The sequence below is a fragment of the Alligator mississippiensis genome, chromosome 6 (assembly GCF_030867095.1).
Source record: "Alligator mississippiensis isolate rAllMis1 chromosome 6, rAllMis1, whole genome shotgun sequence".
NCBI classification, from domain to species: Eukaryota; Metazoa; Chordata; order Crocodylia; family Alligatoridae; genus Alligator; species Alligator mississippiensis.
This window is the reverse complement of record NC_081829.1, coordinates 48,879,435-48,891,970: the sequence shown is the minus strand read 5'-3', so window position 1 is coordinate 48,891,970 and position 12,536 is coordinate 48,879,435. Positions and strand designations below refer to the sequence as shown.

The 12,536-nt window shown below is 44.2% G+C and overlaps 1 protein-coding gene across 5 annotated transcripts in view; it reads right to left on the bottom strand.

Moving 5' to 3' along the window:
• Positions 1 to 8,413: 8,413 nt before the first annotated feature.
• CABCOCO1 (ciliary associated calcium binding coiled-coil 1) overlaps positions 8,414 to 12,536 on the bottom strand; it is a 127,229-nt gene continuing 123,106 nt past the window's right edge. For all 5 annotated transcript variants that reach the window (XM_059729858.1, XM_019496702.2, XM_014610130.3 and 2 more), the window contains one exon: positions 8,414 to 8,738. In XM_059729858.1, coding sequence (XP_059585841.1) covers positions 8,664 to 8,738 — 75 coding nt within the window. In that variant the 3' untranslated portion in view covers positions 8,414 to 8,663. The remainder of the gene's footprint in view (positions 8,739 to 12,536) is intronic.

The window sequence follows — 12,536 nt, the reverse complement described above, 5'->3', positions numbered from 1 at the left end:
CGCACTGGATGAAGAAGTTAATGTTCGCATTGGAAAGGCTACCACTACCTTCAGCAGACTAATTAAAAGAGTATGGAACAACTCAAAACTTACCGTTAAGACCAAAATGCTAGTGTACAAAGTTTGCATACTCAGCACTCCCATGTATGGCAGGGAAATATGGACAACTTATGCACATCAAGAGAAAAGGTTAAACAGCTTCCACCTGTGTCGCTTATGCTGCATACTCAACATTAAATGGCAAGAAAAAGTTACCAACACAGAGGTTCTTCAAAGGGCAAATTTACCAAGTGTGACAGCCCTACTCAGACAGAGGTGACTAAGCTGGCTAGGCCATCTGAGCAGATTGGAAGATGGACATATACCCAAGGACGTGCTATATGGGGAACTATTGGAGGGAATAAGAACAACAAGGTGCCCCAAGCTTCACTACAAAGATACATGCAAGCAAGATATGAAGGCATTTGGAATTGATCCTAGCCAATGGCAAGCAATTGGAACAACTGGCGCCATCAGCTCCACAATGGCATTAAAGCCCATAACAGGAATTGGCTCCAACAGCTGGAGAGTCATGAAGAGAAAAGTTCATGCAAATCTTGGATTGGATTATTCACTCATGAGACACTGCAAACCATCTATGTCATAGGTTGCAATATCCACCATCTCTCATAGATGAAAGGATGCCAATAAACTTAGATGGGTTTGGTTTTACTGACTCGCTTGTTAGATCTGCAAAATGTATTAATCCTTTACAAATTCCCCATAATCAGTGAAAAATATTTTACCATTCTGGGGAAGAGGTCAAGGAGACTTGGAAAAGTTTATCATCATCCGTAACATGAATCTGGCAGAAAAAGGAATTGAGAATGTTTCTTTGGAAAATAGTCAAAGTGTTTTGCTTGGATTTACATGGTGGTTCTTGACTTGTATACTGTGGAAAGGGCCACAATTCAGAATGTTAGGGAGAGTGGAATACCCACATTGAGGTCTGCCAGAAAGCAGAGAGAATACTTTTTTCCCTGTAAACGACAGAAATATATTATTATTTATATAGCACCACTGGTAGGTACAGCATTTGAGAGGTGACAGGGCTTATCTTTGGGAGATTAAAATTTAAATTAGATACAAGACAACATCTTAGGGATAGGGCTGGTAGTACAAAGCTAGTAAAAACTCAGATTTAATATAATGGATCCATTCAAGATTTCTCTTACCTGTAGTTAGTATATGCCTTATGCACAAGATATGTCTGGAACCTGATGGATTTTCATTTGTCTTGTACTAGACCAAGCAAAATGACCAATAAAACTGCAAAAGTGTCAGGCCTTAAACCAGGTAAACTTGAGCCTGAGAAGTTGGAAAGCTGGTCTCCTTTCCAACTGCAGTGCTTATTTACAGTCTTGAAGGAAAAGTTATACATAGCTGGAATGAAAAAAGTTTAAAGCAAGAATCCTGTTAGAGACCCTGAAAAAATCTAGGAAGAAAATGTTACTGTCCAAATAAGAGATACATTGCAGTAGTATAACTGTGGTCAAATACAAACTATTATGTACAGAGAGATCTGGCTGCAGAGGGTATGACTGTCTTGCCAAAAGAATTACATATATTGGTCTTCACATAGCCTCCCACAATTCTGAAGGAGTTTGGTAGGCATAACTGACAGCAAGTTTAACCAAGAAAGTTTTAAGTATTGCTGCAAGGCAGATTAGGCCTGAGTTGGTGCCCCAAGTCCCCAAGTTAAGAGACTGGCTTTTTCTGCTCAAATAATAGTTTAAAACATTTAGATTTTATCTTGTTGGGAAACTAGTATGCCAGCCATCTGCTAGAGAGTCCCCTCAGCAATGGAACTTGATATGGTTTTACTCTACTAAGTGTATGCATATGCCGAGGGAGGCAAAATTCCAGGAGGCCATACCTGGATAAATTTGTGAAAAGGGCCATGTAGCCTACTGTAACCATTGAATTGAAATCACCTACCATGGAGAAACATTAGAGATGGTCTTGGATGTGTTCTCATACCTCCAGTCTCTCCATCTTCAGCAATTAGGGCTAAAGATTTGTTGTTACTTGTAATTTTACATCTTTCCCAGAGTAGACATACATTTGGAATTTGTTTAGATATTTTATACAAACTCTTGCTCTGAAGCTACTTCAAATTTGTTCCTAACTATATTCAACTACAAAATAAGCAAGACCTTGTTTTCTTTGCGCACTGAATTTCTTACCTTGCATCCTCCCTTCACCTCTCCTTGAGAGGATGTTTGCAGCAAATGACTGCAATGATTTTTTTATCAGCTGTGTACCTATGCAAACAAATCTAATTGCCGGCTGACATAGTCAATACTGTGGGTACATAAGTTTACATGAATACAAAAATATTTTAGTGGATTCATTATTATATCAATGTCAGGACAAACTTTAAAGGGGGAGACCAGAACTCTATAATGTGAAAAGGATACTATATTCAAAGTTGCTCCTGCCCTGAAAATATTGCACATTCTGTTCTTTTTATTTTATTACAAATTCAATGCTCTGTTTAATTTTCTGCATCCAAATGGGGCTATGTCAATTTAATGGGAGAATTAAATGAGTCACTGCAACTAAAGTTTAATTTTTAAATGTCATGTAGGTGTAAACTGGCTACCAAACTGCTTTATTTGAAGCTTGCTATATAGAGGGCACACCTGAAGTAATACCATCAAATAATATGGAGCTAAGTAACATTCATTTTTTAGTTGCTTATTTGTTGCTGGCTCAAGTATTACTCATACAAGTTCTATATTTTAGTGCTTAATTAATTCATTATAAACAGGTTAACATTCATTTTTTCAGCCAAACTATGGGTGAGTATGGCAATGATGCAGAGTTCCTTTGGCCCAAGAGAAGTTTAAGAGAGGGACTATACCTCAGAGGAATACAAAAGTAGTTTAAATCCATTTTTGCACACACTCTCTTGAGCTGTACTGTGAGTTTCTGAGTTACATCCAAGGTTTAAGGCAGTAGTATGCAGAAAAAAAGTTTTAGCATCAGAAATGCTGTGGTTCAGTAGCAATGATTTCTGCAAATCTCATGGAAATAAAGAGGGATCCCATGGGGCAGTGTTGGGTGTAAATATTAAAGTAATGTATATAAAATAGGGGCAGAAAGAGAGGTAGACAGTTTAAACCACCGAGAATGTAAAAATCTTGAGACAGAAGATGCCTAAAAGCTCAAAAATAAATTCTGAAAAATCACAGCACTGGGGTAATATATAGAGGAGGGTTTGTAGGTGATTGCACAACTAGTGCAACCTATTAAAACACTGTAATAAAAATGTATTACACTTGGAATAAAACTTGTCAGATAAGTTTTATGCATGCACCTGGGAAAAAAATTGTACCTGAACTTAGAAATGGCTACTCAAATGTACATTTCTGTTTAATTGTCTGATCTGCATGTACAAGTGTTGAGTTTGCACATACCATGTATTCTGTGGCCAGAAAGGGAATGGATTTTTGCAGGGACACCCATTTTGCCCACTTGTGAAAATTAGAATGTCATGTCTGTATGAAATGGCTGATAACTTTTTTGATATGTTTAATAATGGTGATGAGTTTCAAATATAAGTCCAGGTTTGGTGCAGTGGAATAAAGTTTTGATAAGAGAAGCTCATGAAAAGACAATGTTAATAGATGACAGAAACTATTATTTCTCCTTATGTACTTTCCCCACATTTTTAAAGCTAGCCTCTTATTCTTGGAACAGTTTTTTTTCCCTTCTTCAAATTATTTCTTCATTTACTTAACTATCCAGTCTGCTCCACTAAAAGGCTGTTTTCACTGCAAAAAATGTGTTCTTCTAATACGAGGTTGTCCAATAGGGTTGTGCAAAGCTTTGGTAGCCGATTCAATTTGGAGGAGATTCGGCCCGATTTGGTGGCTGAATCTCTGAATCCAAATCAAATGAGGACATCAATTAAAAGATCTGAATCGAACTGGAAGCCTCTGAATCTATTCAGAAAAGATAGGGCACCGCTTTGGAGATTAATCCATAGACTAAACAGGCAGCAGTCCTTGACTCTAGACACAGCTGCCTTCAGCTGGTAAGGCTGTTGTAGTGGGCAGAGTGGGGAGAAAAGGGGGGGGGGTCAGATCAATGCCTACACAGTGAGGAAGGGATTGGGGCTGGGACCCGGGCTGGGGCAAGTGGGGTGGGACAGCTCGTGCCATTGCGCACTGCCGGTCTGGGAGCTGCTTGTTTGGTGGCTTGTCCAGTAGCTCTCACCGCTGCTCCTGCCACCAGTCCAGGAGGACATGGGGCAGGGGCATGTTCCCCAGGATCTGCGCAGGGTGGCAGGGCCGGGGCTGTGCTGGACAAAAGGCAGAAGGTACTGGGAGTGGGGGCTATGCCTCCCCCTCCCCTGCTGCTTGCCCAGCCGGTACACGGCCAGCACAAGACTGAACCCCTGTGCTGCCTCCAAACAAGCAGTGGCTTCACCCCGGCTGGGCAAGTATTGGCAGGGCATGCCAGGGAGGGGGACATATGCCTCTGGATCAGGGTGGGGCAGCCAGTGGAGCAGGAGCTATAGAGGGGCTGCAGTGAGTTTTTAGGTGGCACATGCCCCAGCCATGCCTTACTGCTGCATTGCCCAGCCAGTGTGAGGCTGGCATGACACTGAGCCCCTGTGCTGCCTGTGGATGAGCAGCAGCTTCACCCTGGCTGGGTGAGCATCAGCAGGGCATGCGGAGGGGGGGTGTGCCTCTGGATCAGAGCAGGGCAAGTGGGGTCTATGGAATGGCTGCAGTGAGTTGTCAGCGGTGAGTACTAGCAGGTGGCATGGCATATGGGCCACACCAGCATAACCATGGGCTCCGGAGCTTACAGGCACTTCCCCCCCTTTCTGCATCATGCACACAGATGCTCTCCACCATGCTGCACCCCACACGCTCCTCCCTGTTCCAATGTGTGCACATCCGGGCATTCCAGACCACCTTCAGCTCCCTGGCCAGGGGCACTCCCACACTGTATCAGACTGCATGGTTGTCCAGTGCCACAGGCTACGCCAAGCTATCCTGCTCTGTCCCACCACTTGGGACAGGGGCTGGAAACAAAGCCACAGACAGAGTGATGAGGGAAGAAGCACGTGAGTAGAAACTGGGCGGGGGTGGGGGGGTGGGAAGGGTGTAAACGAATCCCTCATGAACTGCACTCTTATGCCATCAGTGTGATGGAAGCCCACAGTCAGGTGCTTTGTGCGGTGCACTGTGTGAGTAACACACACTAAACTATAGTCTCCTGTGTGGGTCTGTGCTTCTGGCTCATTGTCTGTGACACATGTTTCTGTAGTTGCCATCTCCATTATGATAGTGGCCTGTGCTTGTGTGTACTGTCTGCTGTTGGTGAGTACCAAAATTGTCTTGTAAAAGTGGTAGAAATGGGTCTGAGGGTCAGTAAAGTTGAGGTCTTGGAATGTATCCCTATTTGTTACATTTTAAAGTGGGTTCCTTTTATGTGAATTCAAGTTATGCACTGTTTTCCAGGAATGCATGTACATCATAAAGCGAGGGAAACCTGTACCTGTTGGACAGCCTTGTTCTAACATAAATAATTAATGTCAACTCTCCTTCAACAAAATTCTGATTGAAAGGGAGGTACTGTAGTTTTTTTTCACAGGGACAATAGAAGATGTCATCACAATACTTTGCCTAGATTTCCTTGCAGAAGAAACTATAACACTTTGGCTAAATACAGTCAAAAAGCCCAAGGCTGAATTGATTCAGTCTTTGCAGGTTAGTCTAAGCTGCAGAGGTTAAACTGAGAAACAAGTGAACAGACATTCACTTCTGATTCAGGAAATGCTTGACTGCCTCAGTCTCTTCCAGAGGTGGGCAGGGCAGGTGTGGAGTCTGCTGGCCTTTTATCATTTTCTAATGTAAATGTAGTTCCTCGCTTTCTTTGCTCACACCAGCCCAAGCAGTCCCTCGCAGGCTGTTGACCCCCCCATGCCCCCACTTCTGATTCAGCAGGGAAAAGTCTGGCAGGGGCTGCCCCCGACCCCCAGACAGACCCAGTTGCAGTCCCCAGCAGGGTTTCCCACCCCACCCCACCCCCTTGTCAGCCAGCCTTCAATGCTCCAGCTATGGAGCAGAGAGACAGAGCCAACCCTGTTCTCTGGAGCAGAGCTCAGCCCAGGGCTGCAAAGCATGCTGGGGGACTGTGATCTAACTTGAACCAGTAAGGGGCCTGGGACAGAAATTTCATAAACTGGTTTGAGCTAAATCAATTAAGTCTGATACTACATTCAACCAGGTTTATCTTAACCAGTTTCAGCCATTTTAAAACTGGTTTATGTGCACTGAACTTCTGTTCCATTACAGGTTTAAACCAGTTTCTGATAACTTAAACCAGTTTATCTGTAAACTTCTGTCCCTAGCCTTTATCTCCATTAGGACTTTAATTAGGAATAGTTAATACACCTTAATTATTTCACATCAAATGCACATCTTTGTTGGCAGTGAAGACAAAACCAAATGTCTTTCTACTCTTTTTCCCCCCTTAACACCATGTCCAATTTATGGTAGATTGAAACTCTTCCGTGCAGGAACCTGTCTGAACTATTTTAATACCACATGATGTAAAGAACTACATGATGTCTGTTCTTAACTCACTGTTTTGCATGTGTTGGAATACAGCCTACAAAATTTAAACTGATTCAGAAGTTTTAGTTGGTTCCTCAGCTATTTGCATTTATACTAAGTCTTTGTGTTAATATATCACCGTAAAATTCTTAGTGCTTCTAGTATACTTCCCATTTTCATAGTGCTTTATAAAGCTCCCAAGAACTCTATAGAATATGGAATATGAGAAGGATAACTAGGTATTGTTTAATGTTGGTCTTTATGCAAAAGAACATCAGGCCATTTCATGTAACACTTCAGCAAGATGATGATGGTTTTTACATTGCTATCACATTTCACACAGCTCTACTAGCTACCAACTTTGCATACTAGCATAACACTTCACAATAAAAGATACCCTTTCCTAATTAAGAGGTAAGTTTAATTTATAAGACCTGCTTTCAAGCCAGAATCTCAAAAACACTGACATTTTTAATTTTAAGATTTTGTATGAAAAAGTAATTTACTTATTGGAATATGAGGATATTTCAAGAAGATTTTAAAATAATTTTCATACAAAAATCCTTATGAGTTATTTTTTGTGTTTTTGTGTTTGCTTTTAGAGCTGGATGCAAGGCCTCATGCATTCACTGACTAGTTCTGTAGATAAAGAAGGAAGAGAAGCCAAGGGTGATAAAAATCAGAAGCATAAACATAATCAGCTGTAATCAGTTGTCATAGAGTTCACCTTTTCTTGACTGATATATTGGTAAAGAATTGGATTAGGTAGATGAGTAATACATAAAAAAAAATTCTGTCCACAAAATTATGAATAGTTACTTTAAAAGGTCATAAAGAACCAATTTGGAATATGTTCTCCAGTATACTATCCACCAACTCCCACCTAGTTGTTTTGATTGGATGTTTATTTTGGAAATTCTAGTTGATGAATAATGCCACCTTCTGGTTGTGTTCTCTGTTCTGTACAAAGCAAGTTCATATGTATTAAAGTGAAACAATGGCAACAACATTCTTTAGGTAACCTTCCTAACCATTTTTCTTTATAACCAGTTTTAGACAAGTTTTCAATTAATGTGTATTTTTACCAGAAAAATGAGAATTAAAGAAAATTAAAGTTTTGCTCAATATGTTATGAGAAACAAATATGCAGTAAACAGTTTTACTGAATAAAATGTTCTATTTTCAATAACCCATTGAACATTTCACCTAAGGTTTGTGTTTAGAAGTATACCTCATATTTATCCAAATGCTTTCAAATGCTCAGGGCTCTGTAATATGAAAATGAAAGTGTTTCACAATTCCAAAACATAATGCATTATTAACCCGGCCTCCTGTTGCCATTTATTTGCTAAGTCTCATTTTGGACTGAATAACATGTATACAATACCCAACAAAATACAGACCAGTGCTAATGTACACAGAAGTATCAAATGCAGCTTGAATGGAAGGATTTCTTGTGTTTAGGGAAAACTCCCACTAAAATGAGTCAGAGAAGTAGGAATAGTAGAATCCAATCCTGTATGGATGTAATTGCAATGTGATGCATATGAAGAAATATTAAAATATTACATTTTCACAAGTTTAGGAAACAATCTGAATTTAAGAGCAGCATTGTAATTTGAGCGTGTCATTACTCATTAATAACATTTTGTCCTTATGATGTGTGTGAGGTCTTCATATAATGTTCTCTCTCTTTTCATATTTCTATTTTGAAAAATTTGATGAAAATATAACAGATTAAGTGAGGTGACATACTTTAAATACCATTTTGCAGTAGGAGGAAGACAAAACACTAGTTTTACTGAAAAATGTGAACATTTATTGTCATTGCTAGTTAAGAGTCAAACTCCACTTTTCAAACTACGTCCATACTCCAATTCCCTGTCTTTTGTTTTACTAAGTATGAACTAATCATTTGGATTAACACCTCTTAAATACACTTTAAGTCAATAGCTATCTATGTTCAACATAATTAAATTAATGCAGTTGTTGTCTTCTGTTTTGTGGATTCTGTAAAACTCAGTGCCACCCTTCTCATCTAGCTATTTAGGTCTTTGTTAATTTGTCTATTCTCTCAGTGTAAGCATCTTCCTGCATTTGCAGCTTTTCATTTATCTCAGTCTGTGAAGAAAATCAGAAAAAAAGTGGTTACAATGGAGCTATCTTGTGCTGCACATTGTCTTTGTGGTTTTGAAATACTGTACTGCATTAAGACAGACATTATCCTACATACACCTTCCTGTTTTGCAGACATTATGGTGTTCCAGGCTGTATTTATGTGATAACACATTATCATATTACTATGCACACTTCCAATCTATGGTATATCTGCCATGAACAGGAAGTGATATTGGGACAGCCATTTTTCTTATAACCTTGTGTTGGGAGATAGGCTAATTTGTCTGTACTCTACGACAGACTTTACCAATAAACACAAAATCAGAAAAAAAAATTGATCTGGGGTTTGGTTATTGCCACTGTGTTTTTTTGCTGCAGAGATTTGGTTTCTAGTGTAATACATTTTACTAAGTTACTATTGGCATTTATAAAATATTATTGGAAATAAACAGTAAAACACAAATTTATGAGATGCTAGTTGTCTTTCTTAACTACAGACATAATTCTGAATATATATTATACATAGGGACTCCAGAATGCTGCAATTTTTCAGTGTTCAAATTTTAATGTAAGATTTATAATGTAAGGTCCAAGGGTTGTAACACATTTTAATAAACTCTTCATCAGTAATAATATGAAAATGCAATTCTGGGGCGTGTCCACACATGCAGGCATGTGCGCTTGCAGCACCTCAAATAGAAGCAGTGCAAATTTGAGCCAGGGCTTTTTGCCTCAGTGCATGTGCCTGGACATGCACTTTGTTGTGGAACAAAGTGTGCCACTTGGGGCAAAATTACCCTGCCTGGCTCCTCCCAGATCTGCAGCCAGGGGGAGCTAAAGCCTGGGGCCAGCACCTGTGCTGGCCCCAGCAGTATAACAACCTGCCCTGTGCTGGCTCTATCAGTATAAAAAGCTGCCCTAGCAAGCAGCTCAAGACAACTTGTTCTCAGGAGCTTCTAAAGGAGAAGCCTCTGTAAGGAAGTTGGCCACACTCCTTCCTGTCCCAGGCTGCTGCTGCTGTTGCTATTATTGGTTGCTGCAAGCTTGGTCTCAGGAGCTTCTGGGGAGAAGATGGTCAGGCCCTTTCCTGCCTCTGACTACTGCTAGCTACTGGTTTGGTCTCTGAGCTTTTGGGAGTAAGTTGGCCACACCCCTTCCTGCCTTGGGCTGCTGCTGCTACTGTTGCTGCCCCCGCCCATGGGGGGTGATCCTTTGCTGCATGTTGCTGCTCCCCCTTGGGGAGCAGCCCAAAGCACTGCACCGCACCCCAGCTTCTGCACCCCTGCTTCTGGCCTGCTGCTCAGCCTGCTGCCAAGCTGAGGTTGGGGGACAGCTTGGGGAGGGAGCCTGTACTGCCTGTTGGCCTCTCCCCCACCATCACTGCTTGAGCCTAAAGGTGTTTTGCCTGCCCCAGCTGCCTTGGTAGGCCAACTCCCACCTTCACCTCCACTCTCTCCAGAAGAACACCGAGTGCCTGAACTGAATGGCTCCTATCATTACTGCTGCCACCTCTCAGGAGAGAGGGAGATACCCTGCTGCACCACCTTGCACCACTCAACACCAAACCTGCACTGGATTACTCCTTAATTGACTGATTGCTCCTGCCCTCCCCGACAGCTGCTTCACCGCATCTGATCCTGCTTTATTTTTCCTGCCTATTGCTCTGCTGCTGAATGCTTGACTGGAGGCCTGAGGGGCTCCTGAACTGATTTTCAACAAACAAAGCCCCTCCACCACTCCAGCCATCTTATACATCTGTCTCAGCAGCCTTCCCTGTATGTTTTACCTGTGGTCCACTCCTCCTGCTGTGGTGTTTTTTGTGTGACTGAGTAAGCCAGCTTGAGTCTCCCCAGCCCTTGTGTGTGTATGTGTTCCCCCTTCCCCACATTCCCCAAGCATAGCCCTCCCAGCTTTTTTCCTGCAAGGATGTAGCTCAGTGAGCTTCAGCTCCCTTCGCCTTCCCCCATATTTCCCTCACGACCTTAGGCTGCCCCTATTAAACTCACTAGCCCCACTGTACATTTGGGTTCCTTTTTTGGTTTCCCCTCCCAGATATGAAGCAATGGCAGGGAAGGACCCTTGAGCGGGGGGGAAGATTCCTCCACAGAACTTCCTGCAGCCCCCACTATGGGGGCAGATCCCAGCCAAGCCCCCAAGGAGATTCATGCCCTTGCAGCCCCCACCCCAGAGGCAGAGTCCACACAACCTCCTCCATGGGTAGAGAAGCCTGAGACCTCTATTGTGGGGAGCCAGCAGGGCCAGGGGCTCTCCCCTGGTCAGGCCCCTTCTGGCAGAGAACCCAAGGGCCCCACCCCCATGTCTAGACCACCAGCACCTGAAGAGACCAGGTGCACCACACCAACTGGCACTTCCACTCACCTTGTCCCTGACTCTAGCACTGGCCCCATCAATGCGGCCCTGCAGGGGGGTAACCACAGCTAGGCACAGGCAGCTGTGGGACCTGGACCCTCTGCTATTGACTCTTCCAGCTTGGGCAGCAGGGCCCCCTTCCTGGCACTCACCCATAGGCACGGGGTAAAGTGCCAACTGCCCAGGTGGGAGACCCTGCATTTTGAGACCTGGGTGCAGGCCCTGGCTCTGGTAGTGGGGCTCCCCAAGATTGTGGCGGCCTCCCACTTTCATGGCAAGGGGGTCATTTTCCTTGCCTTGGAGGCTGCCGCATAAAAGGTGGTGGAGAGGGGGCTCATGTTGGAGGGTGAGTACACCCCCCTCGAGCCCCTAGAAGAGCTGCTGACCAGAGTGGTCCTCAGCTCTGTCCCACTTTATATCCCCAATTGGGCCCTGCTCCCTCATCTCCAAACCCTAAGGAGAGTTATCTCTCTGGTTGTGGCCCTCTCACTGGGGTGCCAATACCCCAGCCTCAGCCATGTGCATGCATGCTGTCGTCAGGTCATGATCCAGTTGGCAGTGGGAGCATGGCTGGAGGCTGAGGGCAGGCTCATAATTACTTTTCAAGGGGTCCTAGTGAGGATTTTCTATATGCTGGGAGACCTGTGGTGCTTCCGGTGCCATGCCCTGTGGCTGTTGCATGGGTCAGGCAAACAGGGTGTCTGCAGGTCCCACTGACAAAAGGGGTGCCCCTACCACCAGTGCCCCTCCCCACTTGGGCCCCCCTGGTATCCCAGCCACAACTACCAGCCCCCCTGTGAGCTCGGGGGACCCAGCCCCCCAACCAAATATAGTAGAGTTCTGTGGAGGGGAGCAGCGGCTGGGGAAGGAGAGGGAGAGGGCCCCCCCACTCCCTGGCCATGCCACCACTGTAACTGCCCCACTGCCCCAACCCTTACCTTCTACTGGAGCCTGTCCACCTGAGGACTGCCCTATGGCTAAGTGGGTGCAGGTCCCCTCCAGGTGCAAAGCCAAGAGAAAGGCCTGAGTGCAGCTGGAGCCCTCTGATGTAGAGGACCGCTCCCCCCCAACCATCACATGGGGAGAAGGAACAGTTCAGCTTCTGGGGGCCTCCCCAGATGTGCCCAACACTCCACCCCCATGGAAGATTAAATGGGTTATCCCAGTAAAGGAGGCTTCAGGGCTGCTGGACACTCCCAAACAGGAGCCCATGCAGAAAGCCCCTCACACCACTAGTCAGGGCCTACCCACTGAGACCATGGGTGTTGAGGCTGACTCAGAAGAAGGTCTGGCAGCAGAGCCCTTCCCCTCTGATCTGGGGGAGACAGGGGCCCTGGGGCTTTCCCCAGTGAGCCCTGGGGAGGGAGGTCCCCTTTCCCAGGACCCTGAGGCAGACACCAAAGCCACCCAGGCTGCCTAATGGGTCTCTTC